Consider the following 22,737-nt stretch of genomic DNA (forward strand, 5'->3'; position numbering starts at 1 on the left):
TATGAGGAACATCTGCCTGGTCCTTAAAACCTCTGAGGAGCATTTTAGAGTCAAGACTTGGTTTAGAGTCGAGTTTAGAACCAGGTGGAGGTTAGGGAGCGTTTTGGGCACCAGATGACTGTACTGGTGGATGTAAACTCGATACACACACACACACACACACACACACACACACACGTCGTCCTTAATTATAACCGAATTTTCAGTGGGGGGGTGTGAGCACAGCATCCAGGGTTTCCTCTCCTGCTGCCAACATGAATACTGCAATTCTAAAGGTACGCAGTGGGACAGGAAGGAGGCGCTGACACCCAGTCACCATCTAAACACACGGCCAGGTTTAATATTTAACTCTTCAGTCTGGTCAGTGCTGTGAGCCGCACCTGCTCCAAGAACCCGACTGTAAACACCCATTTATTATCATATAAATTAAAAAAAGCATCAAAATTCATCAAATCTTTTTTTACAGCACACTATTCTGACAGTTAAAACACAACAAATAAATATGTTTTATCTTTAAGCACTAACAGGAAATAAGAGAAAAGTCAAACTGGGCCTTTGAAAAAGCCTTTTTCCAGGTTTACAGAGGGGCCGTCAGTCAGGATACCTGACCACAGGTGTGTGCACAGCCTCTAATCCTGTTCTCAAGAAGTAAATTTTCCATTTTCCAGGTTTTCACGTAAACCCTCAGAACATGTTCGGTATTATTCCGTTGTGATGCTGGAGCCGCTCTCTTCCCTGCGGTCGGTCAAGTTGTTGCCGCATCATTTGTCAGTCACTTTGATGAGCTTTCTACCTGGAAATAGCATCAGTGGCAGCGTGAGGCCGCCACGGGCTTAAAGTGACAGTCAGACAGCACCTGCTGCAAACCTCTGTCTGCAGAACATTATGAGTAACCCTCGTTTTGTTTCTTGCTTTTTTTTTCCACCATTGTTGTTTTTTTTATAATGTTTTTAGAATAAAAGTCAAGGATTGTTGCTTTACATTTGGTTTTCAGAGATGGTTTTGTCGCCGCTGTCAATACGTTAACATTTATAACTAGTTTTTGAGTTTCGTCTACACCTGCGTCTGAAGATAACATTTGTTATGAGCTGGCGCTGTATAAATTAACCGAAGGACCACGTGTCGCATTATACCGGCCGAGAAAAATGTTCCCAGCTTTCTGCACATGTGAGGATTTCTGATTTTCTTCTGTTGTGTCTGTCGTGGCAGGTGAACCAGGAGAACGTGGTGAAGGTGGGCCACAGACAGGTGGTCAACATGATCCGCCAGGGAGGCAACCGGCTCCTGATCAAGGTGGTGACGGTGAGCCGGAATCTGGACCCCGAGGACACGGCGCGCAAAAAAGGTACAGCGACCTGCAAGGTTACGCTTCACAGAGGGAGAGAGAGCCTGTGCAGAGAGTGACCCCCCCCCCCCACAAAACAAAACCAGAACAGGAAATAATAACGAGCAGCTTCAGGTGTGGAGCAGCTGTGCCCCCCCTCCATGTGGTAAAATGGTGTGAAAACCCTCCTGCTGCATGGATCTGCTCACAGTTGTCCCACCGTTACTGCAGTGATGCTGTGTTTTGTAATAACGTCCTTCAGAGGCAGCAGGATTTACTCCACACACACTCCACAGCACCAGGAGGTCAGGGAGTAACTTTTAGAAGAATCATCAAGAACATTAGCGTCGTAGCAGGAAAGAGTGTTATTATGTTATTTCTTCTTCTGTCAAAAGTTTCAGTGTTGCAGAGAGAGCGATCACAGAAACTGTCGTGGTTATGACGTACACCTACGCCAGGGGTGTCCAAACTTTTTTCACTGAGGGCCACATACAGAAAAACATCCAAAGGGCTGGACCACTCACTAGAAGTACTATACTGCTAACTTTAATCCACTACAGGTGATGTATATTGCCTCACCTGTAGTGGATTAAAGTTGCCAAATCAATCAAATGTAGATAAACTCTGCTTGATAACTGAATATGATTCAAGAAAAAAAAAAACAGTCTTTCCATTAGTGGGCTTTCATTTATTAGTTGTGGTTCAAGCTGGTCTTTACCTTGTAGGCTCTTGTTCAGGTGATCAGGTGATCAGGTGATCAGTGAGATCCACTAAACCTGCCAACCAGAGAGGATCACTGAGCTCATGAAGAGCTCCTTCTCTCTTCAACACTGGTCCATTTCTGATCTCAGGGAATCAAACCGCTGCAGCACAGAGCCCACAAGCTTGAAACAGTCTGTGCTAGAGCCCTGGTGCTCGAATCAACAGCCTTACCTCCACTTTCTTGCCCCTCAGCGGACACCGTAGATTCCTCTGCACTCGCCTGTCCCAGCTGGAACTCCATCTCGCATTCCAATACAGTTTTAGAATTTCCTGCAGGCCGTAGTTGGCCCACGGGCCGTAGTTTGGACACCCCAGGCCTACGCCATCGCACTTTACAAACACTGTATTTCCTTCCACTGAACACAGAGTTTAGGCTCCACCACACTTGTAGCTGCTCCTCCTTTACTGTGGTCGCAAATCAGTCACTGCTGGTAAATAATAATGATGATAATGATAATACTCTCAAGGTAAAAGACAATAAAGTACATTAAAATGGTAGAAAATACATTAAAAACAGACCGTGGAAGGTATAGATATGATCGAGTGAGTCACAGGGAATATGCATGTTGGAACAGGTGGGTTTGGTAAATGTAAGCAGCCGGCGGCAGCACAAACACCAGATTTAAAAACTCTGCTATACTGTGAGATTCACTTAGCGGTGATTGGCTCGGTCAGCGCTGTGTGAACTGGTTTGAGGGCTTGAACGTAACAGATTTTCATTTATATGCAAAAGTCCCGAACTCCAGCTTTGAAGCTTAACCCTTAGCCGAGGACGTGGATCACATTATTCACCAGTTTTCCCTCCGTTACTGACGCTGCCAATACCAAACGCTGATTAAGTCGACTCTGTATTCACACTGAGTAACGCTCCGGTGTCAGCAGACAGACTTTAAGTAATAATTCTAATTCGTGAACACAGTGAAGGATAAAATGTAATGCTGCTTTATTTTTTTCTGATTAAAACCACATGACGTGTACATTTTGTGTGTCTCTGTCTCAGCTCCTCCCCCACCAAAGAGAGCCCCCACCACGGCGCTGTCTATGCGCTCCAAGTCGATGACCTCTGAACTGGAGGAACTCGGTAAGAGCATCCCGGTTCGCCTCTTCCTCAGAACGTCACCAGGAAGTCAGTGTCTAACAGCAGCTCTCTCTCTCTCTCTCTCTCTCTTCTCTTCCTCTCTCTTGTCCTCATTGATTGGTTAATCTCTCAATAGTGGATAAAGGTAAGCAGTTGATGCTGCATAACCTTTTGCCTCCATTTCGCTTTACTGCATCATCCATCGGCTGAATGACGCTTTTGTTCCCGCTAATGCAATTTAAGTTTCCATTATTTGATCCTTTTGCTTCGATTGGACTTGTAGAAAAAGAAGGAAACAGCTTTCCCTCCCTCCTCATCCTCTGCCCTCCTTTGCCATTATGCATGACGGACTCTTGCTTCTCCAGACCCATCAGCTGTCACTGTGGCCACAAGGAGCAAATGTCAAAAATATGGCGTCTAGTATGATAGTTTGAGCTGTTTTGTGTGTTTTTATATGTGTGTGTGAGTGTGTGTGTGAGATGAGTAGCCGGTCAGAGGAGCCTCTGTGTGTTACTAATACCTTCTGACAGACAGGACAGTCAGCGTTTCTGAGACATAAGAGGCCACATCGGTGCTGAACTGGGCTGAGAGAGGAGGGGAGGAGGGGAGGAGGGGAGGAGGGGAGGCAGCATGAGAGAGAGAAGGGTGGGAGTAATGAACTTCAGGAAATTATTAAGCGAAGGTGGAGAGACGCAAGACTCAACTCTCATGATGAGTTTAGATGACCAGACGTTAGTCACACCCATTTATTACAAGGCTTTTATTGTGAAATAGCACGTCACATCCCCCCTGAAGGTTTATTATGAGGTCATTTATTATGGTAAAGTTAGTGAGATTTCCCTCCTTGTTGATTTGGCGACACCTGTAGTTACCGCGGTAACGCCAAGTGTGGTTTAATACAACAGCCTGCACTCCCTGAGCAGTGAAGTGGTGTGCTGTTTACAGTGCAGCCAAACAAATCCAACAAAGCAGCTCCCCACATGTCCACACGGCAGAGGGACTCAGGAGAAAGAGTTCATGTTGCCGAGGAGGTGGAGGTGTGTGAACGAGCATGTGGGCTCACTGCAGCTGCTCCTTCCTCTGCTGTTATCTTACAAAAAAAAACATATAAACGACTAGAAAAAGTGCCACGGTGACAGATAATCATATTGCATTTCCTGTGGCTGCTTCACAATAAAAGCCACCATGTGTTTTTAACAGCGGGACGTTTTTTTTTACGTGAAGCAGTGAAGATGTAGCTGAATACGTCCCTGACGTGGTGCAGAGAGAGCGAACTGTTATATATGAGGCTGTTATCAATGAGATTATATGCATGTGTCATCTTCCTGGGAACCTCTCATGCATGCAGGTAGCAGCAAAACACAAACTGCAATGGACGATGAATGGCTTCTGCAGAAAAAACAGTCTGATTTCATGAAAATCTGAGGGATTATGGCTTTAATGGATGTTTGTTTCAGGTCTCCTGTAAAAAGAAACTCTGCTGGAACACTTAATTGATTAATTGATTTGTCAATCTGCAACCACTTTTGCAAATATGACGTTGTTCATGTTTTGGTTCATTTTACTGTAAATGTATTTACATTTGAGGACAACAAGCAGTTTAAAGATCAGGTCACATTGGGACGTTTCTCACCGTGTTCTCATTACAAAAAAGAAAAACTAGCATAGCATCATTAGCTTGGAGGGTGCTTTGTTGTCAGTAGCAGCTTGTGACGCACTGTGCACACTTATCGATGGTTAGTAATCGCAGCGCTGAGCCGTGAGTCAAAGGTGAGCAGAGAGCAGGCAGAGAGACGAAGGCTGGATGAATAAATGAATGACAGGAGAGGGAATCTACTTACATTGCAGAAAATTGCTGAGATCCCTCTGGTCAGCATGTTTCCTCCAGTGCTGCTTATTTGACACATTTGCATTTCATTCTTGACTTTTCTACATTTATAGTAGTGATAGTATTGTTGGCAGCAGAATGTAAGAGAAGGTCTGAATGTAAATTATAGGAAGCATCAAATGAATAGATGGAAACACACTGAATACTTTTTGTAAATATCAAACAAAGTGACAATACAAGCACTTTTCTGTTCGTCTAAGAAGGATTGAGTCTGTTTTTGTGCTTCAAAGACTCAGAAATGTTTTCTGTCACCCCTTTAAGCCACTCTAAGGAAAAAGAAAGGTGGTAAGTTACCGTAGGCATGTTTAATCTGATCCAGTCCAGTTTCCAATGAGTGCTTCATGTTACACACCTTCCCCACCCTCCTCACTGTGATTGACAACTCTGTTGTATTTCTTTACAATTACTTCTAGTAGAGTTTGATTTGTCCGATGAGGTCATTTGACTTTCAGTGAAACCAAATGGCGTTACGCCCGTCGTGCGTTTGCATGAATTACAGCTGTTTTGAACGTCATTGTGTACTAAATGTTGTTGGTGCATGGTTTAATGTTGCATTGATGTCAAACTGGAAGGCGTTAAAGCTCCCGTGTCCCTTGTTCACAGTCACAGATGATTGCTTCTTCCTCTTCTGGACTTGGTTTGGCTTTATAGCTCCGTGCGGATGCTGAATAGCCCCATTATTCACTTTAGATTAAAAGGAGTAGTTGACGTCAGAGTGCGTCGTGCAGGCAGACCCACAATCTCCACTTGCAACACAAACAGCAGCGAGTGCCAGTAATTATAATTTCTGGGAGAATTTCCAGCTTCCAACGCAGAGGAACATAGCATCAGACCTGTGATGGGGAATCACACCACATTTTATTTGTGCATACGTGAGTGAAAAACAAACACAACACTGTTGCTGTAAGTGAATGTTTGTTCATTTTACCTGACCTAAAAAGCTTTTCTGTCATGTTTCTTTTCTTCATGTGTGCCTTCTTTTTTCCCTCCTGTGTTGTAGGCTTCTGTGTGTGACTGTGTGTGTGTGTGTGTGTGTGTGTGTGTGTGTGTGTGTGTGTTTGAGGAGGAGGTTTATTCCAGGAAATGTTTCACTCACCGATAGGTTTCCAGGGCAACCGTGTTGCATGTTGTCTGATGTGCTGTAGCTGCAATCCAATTGGGAGACTGATCGGAGAGCAAGAGGAGAACGTGTATTTTCTTCTGTTTTTCTGTGTGTGTGTGTGTGTGTGTTTGTGTTTTAGCTCTAACTGTAGTTAAGGTCATTGACACTCCTTTCCTCCCCCCTTTCCCACTCCTCTCCCCCACCTCCCCCCTTTCCCACTCCTCTCCTCTGTGTGTAGATGCGCAGAAGAAGAGGATTGTTTTCCAAGTCACTCTAAGTAATCACTCCCCCCTAATGCATGGAAGCTTTCTCCATCCCAGACTGAGCTAGCCAGGGAGGCGCTGCAGTCCGGAGGCTAGATCAGGGCTAGCATGTAGCTTCTCTGAGCAAGACCCTTCAGGTGGACTCTATCTGATGGCATCATCACACACCAGAGGGAAGTTCAGCTCTGCCAAATTTGCTGTTGACACCTTTTCCCACGTTGCAGGTTAAAAAGAAAAAACAGCAAACTTGACAGACTTTGAATTCGTTGCTCATTTTAAGTTTAATGAAGGAACGACCCTGAGAGTTGGATGATGTCGCTGAGTCGGCTGTTTGGAAAGAGCTTGCACGGCTTGCAAGGCTGGACACACCCGACACATTTCATCAAAGTCCTCCTGTCCCACCCCACCCCCCCAAAAAAAACCAATTGTTTCAATGTTTTGGTTTTGTTTTTTGTTTTTTTTTGCAGTTTCATCAGCAGTTGAGTGTGGAAATACAGGGAGGGGTCACTGTGAATGATTAGCTTGCGTTTGCCCCATGAGAACCTCACTAAGGCTTTGCAAGTTGAAGTCCATGTCCCAGTCGTCTTTGTCGCTCACCAGTTACGGCTCGCTTCATCTTGCAGATAAAGTGGAGGAGATGACGCACGCCCAGAAGTCCTCGCCTATTGACATGAAGATTGCCACAATCAAACCACGGCCGTCCAGCCGCTGTTTGGTGACACAAACTGATATGAATGTAAGTGAAAAGAACTGAAATAGATATTATTAAAGGTGGAACATACATTGAAATTACATCTTTCATTACACAGATTACACAGTATATAGATTATTCATTGTGTTTTGTTACTTTATAAACGTATTTCATGTAGAACTTGTTAATGCAGGTAAAAGTGCTTCACAGATGACAAACTGATAATGAAACAAAAGTGTTGACTGTAAAAAAACACTTTTAGAGGGAAAAAAACATTTTGAGTCCAATTCATGTGACAGAAAATAAAAATAATAATTTTAATAACAGTAAGAGTAGTAAAATTATTGAAATAAAAACTAGATACAATCGATGAGAAGACTAAACCAAATATAACAGATGTAAAAGTACTACTAATATTACTAATATCATTAAAGTTAATAAACAAAAGCGAAACTAAAATGGAAAAAAATGGATAAAAAGGGTTGAAAATATACAACATAACAATAACAAATTAAATAGAGTTAAGTTTTCCAACATAAATACGATAAAATAAGTGACTTGAATATAGTGAATGAAGTCTGTAAACCACAGCTGCTCTCAGACCTGCAGACTAAAAAACCATTTTGAAGGTGTTTGCTTTGGTTTTTGAGCGTACGATATTAATTTTTGTGTTTTAAATGTGTGTATTTTGGGCTGTGTTGTGTGTGCCGCCCCCACAAATCAAGTCCCTGATGGAAATATACAATTCTGTGAATTTGAATCTGCTTATTTTAATAAAACAGAATAAAACCCTTCCGAGTTGACGTTCAGCAGAGAGCTAATGAAAAGTGTTTGGTTCTGGGTCTGTTCTGGTTTGCAGTCCATGTATCATGACCGCCAGGGAGTCGCAGTGGTGCCGCCCACTGTGCCAGGGGCCTTCCTGGGGATACCTGAGAAGGGCACTATCAAAAAGCAGAAGTCCATAGGTATGATGTGTGTACAGTAAATGTGTGTGTGCATGTGCAGTACCTTGTGCTTTTAGCTTGTAATATCCTATTAATGCTCAGAGGACTTACTTTGTGTGCTCAAGCAATATTAAAGCTAATTATAGATAAATTAGAATGATCCAGTCAGCAAAGTGTGCTTTCAGGCGATAATATTGGAGGTCATTAAGCATATGCTGAAACCTCATTCTCACTGCTGAACTGGAGGGACGTCATGCAGGCTAATGTTACTCACAGCTCTTTTGATTTGCAGTGCCATCATTTTTATTACAAAAAATTGATGCTTTTCTCAGAATAATTGCATTGAAAGCACTTTGAGCGTGTTGTGGTTTGATGACACTCTGGGAAAATGTATCGCACGGGAAATGCTGTCTTTTGAGAGCACGTTGACTAAGTGCCCCTGAGCAAGGCGCTTGCTCTCCTAACGTTCACAATTTAAGAGCTATCAAATGAAAGGAAGGATGTGACTAAACTTAACAAGCATCTTGTGCAAGCCTTCTCTGGTTTAATGAATCCCCCAAATGCTGGCTACAACCTCTCAGATACCCATGAAGCTTATTCTGTATATCTAAATGTCACTATATTTCTGAACAAATAAATGAAATGTTTGCCATTTTGGTCTTTTAATTGAGATGATTTGACATGACCCCAGTAGCTACTGCATTGCCACAGTTCTGAATAGTTTTAATTCAGCGTTAGGTCTTTAATGTAAATGTTTATTTTTGTCCCTGTTTCAATTGGTGATATTTGGTAATTGGTCAAATTAGCTCAGCAGGATATTTCTTCTTACGGTTCTGTGGCCTCTGTGTTCCTGTGTTGGGTAAATAAAGGTTACATCGATAAATGAGACGTTTCTCGCCACGCTAGAAATAAAGAATAGGGACGTCTCCCCCAGGTCCCCACATCATTTTTCTTTCTGCTCCATTTCTCCAAGGTACATCGGAGGATGAGAAACAGGGATTCCTCACACCTCCCCTGCTCAAGTTCTCCCGCAGCCTCTCTATGCCGGACACCTCAGAGGACATCCCTCCTCCCCCAGCCATTTCACCCCCGTCGCCACCTGCCTACAACTCAGCCGCTGGCTCCGCACCGAAGAGCTACGGCACCACACGACCCAGCTTTACCCAGAACTCACCCAATGCAGTGACGACCATTAGCCGGACCACCGACGTTGGTACGTTAAGGCGCGGCTATTTCCGCCAGAGCTCAGAGCAGTTTGAGAGCACACGCACTCGAGGGCGCACGCCCGTGCCAGAGAACCCTTACTCCGAGGTGGGCAATAAGACACTGTATGTGCCAGCGAAACCAGCTCGAAGGAAGGGCATGCTAGTGAAGCAGCCCAATGTTGAGGACAGTCCTGAGAAAACATGTCACATGCCAGCAAGCCCCTCGGGCCCGGTTTCCATGCCTACCACACCTGTAGAACGAACATGCTCCTCCATCCCTATCCCCACCATCATCGTCAAGGAGCCCTCCACCAGCAGCAGTGGCAAGAGCAGCCAGGGTAGCAGTATGGAGATCGAGCCCACCACGCCTGAACACCCACCTCTCACGCCCACTATTGGTGGAAGTGGAGGCTTGCGTCCTGAAGACCCTATGTCTCTTAGCAACCCCTTTGCGGCAGCTATTGCCGGGGCAGTACGGGACCGGGAGAAGAGGCTAGAGGCAAAAAAACACTCTATCGCCTTCCAGTCAATAGACATGGGGGATGATGACTTCAGTTGTCCCACACCGACCCCTCGCCTTCGCCAGTCAAAGTCCATCGATGAGGGCATGTTCAGTAGCGACGAGCGGCTTCGAAGGATATTGGCTCCCCCTCCTGCATCACAGCTTGGGCCCCCTGTTGGGGGTGGCAGTGGCAACATGACGGATTTCAACACTCCTGAGCCCACAGTGGTACGGGAGCCTCTCAACACCAGAACAGGCCAGTGCCCCAACCTGGACAGTCCTGTTAGTCTCCCATCCACTCCTCCCAAGAGCCACTACAGGGCCAATGGGACCTACCTCCATCCTGTCACCGGCAAGCCCTTGGACCCTAATTCTCCACTGGCTCTGGCGCTGGCAGCTCGTGACCGGGCCATGAAGGAGCAACAAAACCATCCTCAGAATCAGCCACAAAATCCTCCTCAGGTTCAGCAAACCCCCAAGCATGAAGCCCAGTCCCTCCCTATTCAGCCAAGCCACAAACCAGACCTCAACCAACCGCTGTTTATTGACACCAAACTACGCTCCGGGATCGAGACGAGTTTTGCCGCGATCTCCACAGCGACAATGGGGCGGCCTGGGCGAGGCGGCCTGCGGAGGCAGATGACAGAGCAGAAGTATGAGTCTGATGGGGCGAGGGAAGAACGGCAGCATCAGACAGTTGAAGAGAGGAAAAGTGCACCTGCGGATGTGGCAGACACATCGCAGCCCAAGTCAGCTGGGCTGTTGATGGTCCACACCAGCACAGAGGCAAGCAACAAGGCGAACAGCCAAGACATGGAGGGGCAGGACAGCAACAGGCCGTCTGAGCTGAAGGACCCCAACCAACCCGATCCACTGAAAGCTCCAATGCTGTCCTCCAATCCTCAGCCACCCTCATCACGGAGGAGAAGCATCCCCTTAGGCGAATCCATGGACGAACCAGTAAAACTGCCCTTCCGCATTCCCCCTCCCCCTCTGGCATCAGTTGACATTGATGAGGATTTTGACTTCTCAGAGCCCCTCCCCCCACCGCTGGAGTTTGCCAACAGTATTGATATTCCTGATGATCAGGCGAGTGCCATTGCAGAGATGCTCCAACAGCAGAGAAGGAATGGGGGACCTCCTCTACCCCCATACCACACGCACGCCCCGCCACCTGTCACCGATCAACACAAACGGGTGGCGAACAGCATGCCCCCCTCATATCCTCCTCCACCACCTGACCAAGAGTCAGGGGTGGGTGACTCGGGCATCGAAGAGGTAGACAGCCGCAGTAGCGGGGATCCTCAGCACATGGACACCACCAGCACCGTTTCTAGCATCTCCACCCTGTCGTCAGAGGGAGGCTTCTGCGACAGTGCGCTGGAGAGCCTCTACGCCACCGCAGACGGGCATGCCTTCCTGGTGGATCGGCCCCCAGTGCCACCCAAACCCAAGGGCAAGTCCGTCATCAACAGAACATCACTTTATCACGACGCTCTCATTGAGGAGCCCCCGGAGTCCTACGGGTCACCGCCTCAGGCTCCTCCCCCTCCCCCTTCATCCTCTGAGCCTCCTAGGACTCCTACTCAAAGGACATCCAAGCTGTGGGGCGATCAGCCCCCTGAGCTACGCAGCCCCCCATCTACACCAGACAACAAGAACACCGTCATCACCGAGCTGAGCTCCATTCTGCAGCAAATGAATCGCGACAGGCCGCCCAAGCCAGGAGAAAGCCTCGACTCCCCTACAGGGACCAGGGGGGCCTTTGGAACAAGGTATGTGATAAATCAATCCTCACGATTTCCTCTTTTTTTTATCTTGTTGTTTGCAATTCATCATGTTTTCCATGTTTCCCATGACCTACAGAAGCACTGATCTTCCTTCATCTTTAACTAAAGTTCATTGTTTTTTGCAGTGGTTGGTGACTTGTTTATATACTGTAATAATACTGTATGGACTGAACAAACCCCAACTCTTACAGTGTGTAGTGATTTTGTGGCGATTTCCACGTAGCATTGCTCAGCGTTGTGTCATAGCATGGATCTGCTATTGTGTAAAGGAGGACTTGACTATCTGTTAATGCTGTATTTCTATTATATGTGCGGTGGACCTGAGCTCTTATGTGTTGTTTTACCAATTTTGGAGAGTTGTAAGAGTTTCGTACAAGTTTCAGAAATGCCAGGATGTGTTGTGTTATTACAAGGTCGGATCAGGCAAGATACAACAAAAAAACATTTTCTCAGTTATTCCGAGACGTCTCTAGCTGTGAAGATAGTCTGTTTTATTCTGTGGTGGTCATTTGTATCTAGTTTATTACAACTTTGGTACATTTAGCGAGCAACCAAAGGTTAGGACGTCTAGAACATACAACTCAGCTGGTTGTTTTGACTTATATACGACTTATATGTGAGGTATGGTGGAACGTTTTTTACAGATAGATATATACACTCTACAGGAGTGTACTTGTACATCATGTGAAGGGTTCATTGATTCAATGTTACGGCTAGCAGTACATGTGCATCTTAATATACTGTATATACGGTACATTGCGAATTCCAGAGCATAGCAGCTTTGCAGGATCTCAGGTGTGCACAGGTTTTACTTACTTTTACTTTACTCTTGGAAGTTGAATCCTCTCTTTATAATGTGGCATGTGTAGACATCATTATTCAGCTCATCCTCTTGCCGTTTTATCTGTTGAACATTTATTTGTTTTCTGTCACATCCATCAACTGAATGTTCACTTGGAAGTTAACAGGCACTATAGGCAATAAATATGAACGTTAATGCAGTTTGCGTGTTGATAGGTAGGATTAAGGGATGGTACATTATGTATAGCAAGATTGACATCCCGCATAGCCATGTTTTAGACTGGTCAGGACATGCAGAAGTCAAATTTGCACAAACTGGGACAACATTTTGATGGACCATGCACCTGAATGAGCTCAACTCATGGTTATTTAAACTCACATCTCCCCCGTATGAGGGGGAAATAAAAAGCACAATAAATAATTCACTGCTCCCATGCATTTTGTATGAACGGTCCCATCGCTCATCCAAGAGGGGCAGAGAGCAGAGGAAAAGAGTTGATTGCTCTGGGTGTCCGTGCCTTCTGATCTAATAAACACTGTTAGATCAGCACAGTGACGTCCTTTGGCGGTAATTACAGTGAGATGACCAGCAGCTGCTTGCGTCCGGCCTTGTGTACCCTCCTTCACGCTTCACGCCACATACTATCATGTTATCCTCCTTTCCATCCTCTGCAGTTTAAAATCATGTCTGTTGACCTTTACACCTTGTACTCATTTCATTTTCAGCTCACGCCTCTCCATCTTCATCTCCATTTTCTCCAGTCTCCTGTAGTTCCTTCACCTCTTCTTTCTTCATGCCCTCTGTGTCTCCCATCTTCACAGGTAGGTCCCATCGGCTGCTATCGCATCACACCAAAGCCCCGTTTCCACTTTTATGTGGTTTGTAGGAAATGAAGCCATCATGTTATGATGTCTGGTTGGACACATTTGTGTGAACACAGCTGCTCATATTGATTTCGTGGTATGATTTAGAGAAGTTTGCGTCTCAAAGTTGCAAAACATAGTGAGTGAAGATGGAAACTACCGTAGCTCGTTTCAGTATCCACGTGAAACTGATTTCATTGTAATGCCAACATATGTGATATGTGAGTAGTTGCAGAATAGATGATACACAAATGTTAGACGTTGCATGATGAATCAGCTGAGTTAATGACGTAATTACCACCTTTATTCTCACTGGGATTGTGTTTTGGTGAGAAAGTTGCTTTGCCTGTAAAGTGAAAATTCATCTGGTCGTCTCTTTGTGCTGTTTAGTAGTTTTATGACTCTGAAGTATCAGGTGTATGAAACTGGCAGTCTCTCAAAGTAAACTGTTTATCCCCCCCAAGCCATGCATTTGGAGTGATTTGCTGAACTGGGAGGATTGTTTTACACAGTGGTGGTTTTTGTGACTTCTAGAAAACAGACATTTTTATCTACTTTTTGTTGCTGTTTTAGGGTCATGTGACTCATGTGAGATTTATTGCAAACATGAGCTGCACTCTGGGAAAAGTCTTTTTACGTCTGCTTCTTTGTGACAATTACAGTACGTATGTGTTAGATTATTTTTCAGATGCTGATTCCTCCCACTTGGCTTCTTGAATTGCTTAAGAATGTGCCGACAGAGGCAGCAAGACGATGCTGTGAATTCACAGACGTCACCACAACAAAGCATACAAAAGCAAGACAAATATTATACATATATAGTAAATTATATACTCAAGGAAAACTTGAAATGTTTTGTATTGAAATGTATAAAACCCATAACAAAAGAAAAAGAAAATGGTTGATTAAAACGAGGACTAAATATGAAAAGGAAAAGGGAAAAAGACACAATCCTCTCCATCAGCTCAGGGACATTAACTAATCTGGAAGATGGTGTATGTATCTCAAGAAGACTTCATGACCAGGAAAAACACCTCTGTATGTCCTGGGCTGCTATGTACCTGCTGACTCTAACCCATGGAGACAAACACAGCGACACTCTGTGAACCTTTACACATCAAACAATTTAGCTTCTTGGTGCATCTATGTACTCTAAAGGGTCATATTCACAGAAAAAAAACATCTGTAAGGTAGGCTCAATACCATGGCTGTACATATGATGTAAAACAATAAATATTAAGCATATCAGCCATAAATCTGAGGGCATTGTTTCACAGTCCGAGAGCAATATAAAGTTGAGTGTCGTCTGCATATATAGTGTGAGCGATTGCTACTTTGTGAAATCTGGCTGAAGTACAGGATGTAAATGTTTGATAAGAAGCTCAAAGGCTAAAACATGAGGATGTTCACTTAGTGTCTTAATGATTAGTTTGTTTCACTGCAGAAAAAAAACAGCATCAGCATATTACATTACATAGAGTTTTTATTTTTATATAAATATTATACTGATTTAGACAAATTTAGGATCGCAGCAGAAAGTCCAGGTTTCTGTATTCCAATATTGACCATACAGTTTATAGTCAGATGTAGAACTGTGGCTCCAGTGTCTCATGTCTCATCTCATAAAATCCAAATGTGATGGAAGAGCATTTCATTTACATTTAGTCCCGTATCAGCCCCTTCGTTTGCCACATCACCAATCTGATAGCATCCGCCTTCGTATTCCTGGCTGCATGCAAACCAAAGTCAGCACTATTCCAGTCCCAAGGGTGGTGGTCCTGCACCTGAATCTCCTAAAAACACCAGAATAACTTGTATGCTAGCTTTTCAAGCTAGCTAGCTGGTAACATTAACTATAACGTGGATTGATAGCGAGAGAGTCAAAACATGGGTTTCACTCCTTCAGCTGCACAGATCATTTAATCATCAGACTTATAGGATCAGATAAATGCTAAGGAGGTGCATCAGGAGCATGATCGTATAGGGCATTAAACACTTCGTTTACACCTGCCACATGATCGTATGTGTTGAAATTGTTATCGTAAATGAGACATGGAGAAAGATGGCCAATTTCAGTTTAATATCAGTGTCACTTAAGCTGCCATTATCGCAGCAGTAAAGACCCCGTGGAGATTAGTTCCTCAGCTTACTGACGCAGTTACACTCGGGAGGAGTGAAACTTAACACCTTTCAACACGCGGCTTGGACGTATCGCTAATGCTTCTTGGATTAATTTCCACTGTTTTTCATTAGAAGGAGATTCAATCTGCGTATAGATGGGAAATATTATCCAGTAACATTTGAAGTGACGTCTGCTGGAATCATCATTTAAACAATGATCATGTGTAACCTCATTTAGAGGACTCCTAGGTAGGTAAGAATATTCTCAGCCGATCTAAGTGGGTGATTATACTTTACTTTCAAGAGATGGAAGTAAAGAGTTTGATGGAGGCAGGATGAGAACCTGAAATTACAGTAATGGATGGAGGTGCAGTTTCACAATGACAAAGCTACACACAGATTTTAATTCAGATTTCTTTGCAATTAGTGGTTTTAATTGCCGTCATGAGGCGTTAGGTTTGTGTAAAAATGTCAAACTTGTTGAATGTACACACATGCACTGCTGAGGCTCATCTAAAGTGAGTGTAATTTACCTGTCTGCAGTTGCTATTTGCTGTATTTTGTATTCCAAACATTAAAAATAGCTTTCTTTTAGGAAATGTCACCTACTTACCCGGGCTGACAGTCTCATGGCTGCCTTTTTCTATCTGTGTGTGTGTGCTCTGAAGGAATGTTGACTGGTCTGATTAGCTTAGTTCACTTCAGTAACTGGTTCACTGTGGGATCAAATAAACAGATGTCACCCTGCCCTGATGTGACTGCAGCATTCAGCCCTCATTCCTCAAGCGGCACCGAGCATCCCGCTAAAATCACTCAATTGCTTGTAATCTGGTCCTTTCGATTACGGCTCGGAGGGGTTTGTGCGTGCGTTTCTCATGTCAGATGGAGTTTAAACCGCTCTTACTCGTGTGCCACCGGGGTCTCTGATTATCTGCCTCTGTGCTCAGAGGGGGTTTTCGCGTCGCATTGCTTTGTCTCACGGAGCGGGTTGCCAGGCACCGCAGCACAGGATAAGGTTGCAGGCAGCCAGAGATGTGCTGACAGGGAGCACCTCGTCACAGGAAGAGGCCTGTGGAGGGTAAAGAGGGTCCTGCTTGTGAGATCGTCTAACAGATGGCAACTGAGATGCACAGAAGATGGCCTAGATTCACACATGCTCTCTTTCTCCGTCTCCCTCCATCCTTTGCTGTCTTGCTCTCGTGCACAATCTCCCTCCCTCCCTCCCTCCCTCCCTCCCTTTCTTCCACAGTATGTTGGAATCAGCTTCAGCACCAGTGGTAACATCAGATTTTGTCTTTTGGACATTTGTGTGTTTTTTTTTTTTTTTCTCTCTCTTTTTTTTTTTTTATCCCTGTCTCTTAGCCTCCCAGATTAAATGTGCGTTGGTTGTGCCTGTGGACGAAAGGGTTGCCTAGCAACCGGCTGATGAGAGCAGCCTTGAGGCCTGCAGTGATGTCAGCCTGAGTCGGGGGAGGGGTGTGTGTGTGTGTGTGTGTGTGTGTTTGTACGTGTGTGTGTATGTGTGTGAGAGAGAGATGGAGCAAGAGGATGGCAAGCCTAACCCTCAGCAGAGTTCAACATCATCTCACGCAGGTCACGTGCCGCGCTGCTTTAGTAGGCCACCGTTATGTAACCCAGCACAGCCGAGTCAGTCTCTACGTGTGTGTGTGTGTGTGTGTGTGTGTGTGTGTGTGTGTGTGTGTGTGTGTGTGTGTGTGCATTCAGGCTTCTATAAATAAAGGCAGCGTGTGCATGCATGCCAATGAATGCGACCCTGTGTGCGTGAGCCGGTGTGTGCTACGAAGACGCAGGGAGTCATGCGATGTGTGTGGGCGTGGTGAAGGCGAGGTCTCCCACCACAGATATCAATAGCACTGCATCACTTTCCTCTAAACCTGCTCAGCTGACGAGAGAGCGAGCGCACGGTGATGAAGGCCAGAGAGGGCTAACGTTACTGCTGTGTGTGTGTGTGTGTGTGTGTGTGTGTGTGTGTGTGTGTGTGTGTGTGTGTGACTTCCACAGCACACACTCTGCTCGTACCTGCATTCTTCAAAGCTAGATGTGCCAACTTTTATTTTTTTTTACAATTGCCTTTTTTTGTTTTTAAAGTAAGCAGAATGACACCAAAACTCATGACAGGCACATTCAGGTTGAATATCAGCTGATTTAGATGTTAAAAATACACTTCTGCACAATCATTTTCATTTCTCACCTGCTGCCCGCCTGCATTTCGTCAGTACACATCAAGTTTTGCCACCAGGTAAGAAGGACTCCGGCCTCACAGAGCTGCTAGTGTGGCTGTTGGCTCTTAGTTTGTGTGTTTTTTTATGAACAGACATGATGAAACCTTTGTCGTCATCTGCCCGCGTCGAGCACTGACGACGACTGCTTGGATTTCTCCTCGTCCTCGTGGACACGAGCGATCTTTGTAGGCGACGCCGCTGCAAACACAGAACAATGTGTGAACCCTGTTTGCAATTAGCGAAATTACATCTGTGCATAAATAATCTGGTTCGCTTGTCGGCCGAATGAGAGGAATTCATAGCACAGCACCGTCCTCTTTTGGTGTACGTGACTCTTGGTAGCTGCAAAGAAACGGTAATAAGGTCAGAGAAGCTAAACGAGGCACTGTGCTAATTAGTCTAATAGGCAATTACATACTTTTCACATCAATTTAACTCCTGTAACAAAAAGTGTTTAATAGATGACACCAGGATACCAATTAGAGAAGTGCTTGACAGATCTCAGGTTAAGTATTTTGAAGCATCAGTGCGGTTGTGTTAATCAGAGGCGGAGCGGAGCCGTCCGGTCTGATTTAAATGTTGTGACCGAAGAGCCGGAGACACCAGACTCATCAGCTCATAAAGATGTTACGCTCCTCCATGCACCTCCTCCTGCTCCTTCATCCCCTGAGTGTGTTTTTGTGTTCCTACATGGTGTTCATCATGTCTAACGCTGTCCTCTGTCTGTCTGTCTGTCTGTCTCCATCTCATCCATCCGACATGACGTTCTGTGGAGAAGCTGGTGTTGAAAAGTGAAGAAGTGTAAGTGGTGTCGCTGAGCGTGAGAGAGGCTCGGTGAAGGCAGCGCTCTAACAATGGCCCAGTTCCACTTTGGCAGAACGACCCCCTCAGTCCCCTTCACTTCCCCTCAGGCTGTTCCATATGTTACAAGTAGGGAAGAGCGAGATCTAGGCTACATGTAGCACCTCACAAGTGTGGGGCGGTGGTGGTGGTGGGGGGGGAGTCAAAGTGTGGAAGTCAGATCTGGCCTGTTTTCTGCCTTTGGCTCAGCACTCTGAAAACAGTCCGAGTGTTGGCACAAGTTTTGTGTTCACAATTCAATCAGTGTATGAAGAGAAAACTCAATTGGGAGCAAAAACCTTGGGGGAAGTTGAAGGAAGGTGTGATGGTTGTGCATGGATTGGTGTGTGTTGTGGTGGTGGTGGGGGGGGGGTATCCTTGTGTGTCACTGCTCCAAATATCAGAACATCCATCACATCCCTCCATCTGGGGCAGCAGGTAATGTGAGGGCACACACACACACACAGAAAACACACACAGCTCGGTGTTTTTGCTTGTCGTGGAGGAACTTGTTTCTAATTGCAGCTCTGTCTCGCTGAGGCCTGCTCTTATAACAGGAACAGTTTTTTTGTTCTCCAAATATGTGTTTTCAGAGCAACACTTCAACCTTCCTGTTTCAACTTTACATGCTTTAGCTTTTAGTCAACACATCCCATGGAAAGACCAAAACCAACCGTGTGTTATCTTTGTCTTTTCTCTCAGCTAGTCTTACTTTGAACACGCTGCGCCATACTGTGGTTAACTGACAGTCAGTCAGTCAGTCAGTCAGTCAGTCAGTCGATGGTGCCGCTGAGCAGAAAAACACCCAGAAAGATTTGTAAAGAGAAAACGGATGCAGGTTTAAAGAAAGCCTGATGTTTTGTGTTGCAGCAGCTCTGTGACGTCCATCTCCAGCCAGAGTAATAACTGTCTGTCCCTGTCTCACCTCCACGTCCTGTCTGTGGCACTATTATAATATTATCAAATATTTACTGAACCTTAAAGTCAGCGAGGGCCTCTGATGTGATTTTAATAGTTAAAGTGAGTTCTTAGACCTTGAATCCACACACAACACTACTTATTGTCTTCCCACGATGACACAGATGCAGAAAATCAGACTCATCATAAGAAATGAAACCGTTTAACTCCTCTGAACCTCTAAAACAACATTTGCTCCTGACCCCATTAATCATCTTGAAACCCCAAAGATGTATCTGGCGACCTCTTGCAGGGGTGGGCCGTTGTTTTCTAGTGTAGACTAGAACTGAAATACTATTTTATGTCTTTCCAAAAAGGCAAATAGCTTCTGTTTAAACCATCACTACAGATGGGAATCGATGTGCGGTATAATAAAGTAAGCTGTCAAGTTACTCTTTAAATAATTTGTCCGTACGTCCCAGCACTCACTCCTTTAAACTGTTGTTCTGATTCTAGGATGCTAAATTAACTGTCAGGGTTTATTCCTTTAATTCTGATGAATTATAGGTAATATTCCTCTGCTGTATAAGTTTCTCTGAGGAGAGACGCTCCCCTCGGTATCCTGTTATTCAGCTCCTGCTCGTACTGTAAAGGCTATAAAAAGGCTGGAGTAGAGAAGCCTCCCTCCTCACGTAGCTGCACACGTCTGTCCATTAAGAGCCGGCGGGCCGAGCGAGCGCTGCACTCAGCCTCTCTGTGCACTCAGCCTTTGTCACCGCGGACACGGCGACCGTTTCACGTGACTGTAACGAACCATTAGACTCACTAATAGGCGGGAGTTCTTCCACTGTAAGAGGCTTTAACTCTGGAACTGTCTTCAAGGAGCCTCACGTCTGTCGATCCACTTTAAAACACTGTCAGATTTTCTTGAATTGACCCGTATGGTGTCGCCTCCCCAAAACAAAACACTTTCAGGTCGTTACATTTCACCAAATAACGTCCAAGTGAGCGTGATGACGTCTGCTCTGGTCATCCTGCTCCTCTGTTTACACAGTTAGTAACCTGAAATGGAATTCACAGAGACTTTACTAAATCAACTGGAAACAGGAAGAAAGTTAATTAGATGACATTTATCTTCACAAGTTAAAGGAAAAACAGTCTTAAATTTCACTTTAGGAGTGACTGCAGGCTCCTGTCTGTGACCCCTTTAGCTTTAACATGAAGATATGACATTTTAAAAACTGAACAAACACCAGTGTGTGAGTGTGTTAGATGATAGAAGCACAGGACGGCTGCAGACACAGAGCCGATGCAGGAAAAACCCAAATATAAGCAGCAGAAACTTGAGGCCACAGAGTGAAGTGTGTGGATGCTGCAGCAGCCTCAGTGGAAAGTTTGCCTGTGATACCACCTACTGTTGGTTTATCACCATTACAGATCCCTTCAGCACAGTTTCACTCTAATGTCCCTCTGTAGGGTCGTTTTTCTCAACACTCCTCAGATGAATGCAAAGACCGTCATTACTGCACCAAACTTCTGTTCCAGCAGCGTTATTACACAGTTCAGGCGTCAGCTTCACATCTTCTGTCTGCCGGTCTGGAAATGATCCACATTTTCACAATTAAACTCTCCATCATGGGCCGACAGCACAGAAAGAAGCCGTACGTACACACAAACATGCATAAATATATACAGTACAGTTTTATTTGAATAGAAATGAATCAGAAGTGAATGCATGATGTAAAAGAGCTCCCAAACCCACACAGAACCATCACATCTCAGCATTTTAGCACCTTTCAGCTCGTTGTTTTGTTCTGTGGCCACAGCTTTACTGTCTGGTTCAGTCTCGTTTCCCATTTCCAGCTGCAGCAGAGACAGATTTTCTGTTCGGAGCTGGTGGAGAGCAAATATGAGCTAAAAGAAGAGAGAATATATTCCTGAAGAATGAATCCAACGTCTGTATTCAGAGTGTCTTTGAACTGAGGTCGTCTTGGGTTGTACATTATTTTGAAAAGCCTGTCTAACCTGTCTTACCTCTCTGTCTCCCCCCCCCTCCCCCAGGCCTCCCACAGAAGACTCAGGAATGCGTAACAACGCTGCCGCCACTGCTGCCCTCACCTCCACCCCCCCCAGCAGCCTCCCGTCCCAGACGCACCCCTGCAGCCCGCCAGACTCCGCCTCTTCCCTCACCCCCTGCTCCTCACTGCCGCCCTCCGTGTCGCCCACCCTCACCGACGTCTTCGGCCTGCCCACCCCTCCCATGGGCAGCGGCGGCGGTTACAGCCTGAGCTCCTCGTGCGGCGGCAGCGGCAGCTCCCGCTCCCCTTCGCCGCTCACGCTGATGCAGGCGGTGGCGGCCTCGGGCAAACCCTTCGCCTCCAAACCCATGGAGCTGTGGAGCAAACACGACGTGGCGGACTGGCTGGAGAGCCTCAACCTGGGGGAGCACAGGGACGCTTTCCTGGACAATGAGATCGAAGGCGCCCACCTGCCCTCGCTGCAAAAAGAGGACCTGATAGACCTGGGCGTGACGAGGGTGGGCCACCGCATGAACATCGAGAGGGCCCTCAAGCTGCTGCAGGACAGATAAGCCCCGAGGAGGCGGGGTGGCGACGCGTGGAGTCGAGGCCGAGAAGAGGCAGGTGTTACCGATCACTTTTACCAATCTCTTCATCAGACATAATCTCAAGTCGTGGAACTGGGTAGAAGTTTTGTCCAAGCTGATGCTGCCTCTCGCTGTTTTTGTCCTCTCTCATCCTCCCGTCGCCCTCATCTCAGCGCTCCGGTCTCGTCCGCCCTCGTCCTCCTTCCCGCCGCCCTGAGCATCAGGGGATCGTGGGATGTCGGGCGGAACTGCAGGGGGAGAGAGAAGAGAATAGCTGCTATGTCACATCAAGGAGAGAGAGAGCAGAGGAGAGTACAAAAAGACCGACCAGACACACAAACTCTGGAATAACGTGTACTCAAACGCTGGAAAAAATACTCGTCTGGAAGTTTATTTCACATAAAGACTCGTGCTCACCCAACTGCTTTGGAATACTGAAGACTTTTTCCATACACCCGGTGTGGGTGCATGAAAAACCAGCTGAGCTGGTCGTTGCTCCTTTTCTATCTTTGCTAGAGTTTGTTCAGAGAATAATATTTCTTCACTAGAGTCCTACCGGAGTTATATTTCTGGGTGCATCTAAGGTTGTAGAGAAAAATTTGAGATAGACTCCATTTTTTTTGCTTTTCACCTGTTTGTGTCAAAAATAAGAACATTAGCTGACATGTTTAAACGAATATGAAACCATATCTCATGTCCATGCACACACAGACACATACACACACTTTATGCACAGTGCCACACACCGTCTCCACAGACATACACACCCGAAGCATGTATACACACACCAATACTGCGATGGCCTTCTTCTCCTGAG

General features: G+C 45.6%; 1 protein-coding gene across 1 annotated transcript in view; it reads left to right on the forward strand.

Annotated features, from left to right (window-relative positions):
* Window positions 1-21,905, forward strand: part of LOC139219884 (SH3 and multiple ankyrin repeat domains protein 2-like) — a 134,754-nt gene extending 112,849 nt beyond the window's left edge. Inside the window, exons 16-24 of the mRNA XM_070852268.1 lie at window positions 1,210-1,345; window positions 3,087-3,167; window positions 3,301-3,309; window positions 5,314-5,337; window positions 6,393-6,431; window positions 7,041-7,153; window positions 7,968-8,073; window positions 9,026-11,534; window positions 21,377-21,905. Of these exons, the coding sequence (XP_070708369.1) occupies window positions 1,210-1,345; window positions 3,087-3,167; window positions 3,301-3,309; window positions 5,314-5,337; window positions 6,393-6,431; window positions 7,041-7,153; window positions 7,968-8,073; window positions 9,026-11,534; window positions 21,377-21,905 (3,546 nt within the window). The remainder of the gene's footprint in view (window positions 1-1,209; window positions 1,346-3,086; window positions 3,168-3,300; window positions 3,310-5,313; window positions 5,338-6,392; window positions 6,432-7,040; window positions 7,154-7,967; window positions 8,074-9,025; window positions 11,535-21,376) is intronic.
* Window positions 21,906-22,737: the final 832 nt, after the last annotated feature.

Source organism: Pempheris klunzingeri, chromosome 1, assembly GCF_042242105.1.
Source record: "Pempheris klunzingeri isolate RE-2024b chromosome 1, fPemKlu1.hap1, whole genome shotgun sequence".
Taxonomy (NCBI): Eukaryota; Metazoa; Chordata; class Actinopteri; order Acropomatiformes; family Pempheridae; genus Pempheris; species Pempheris klunzingeri.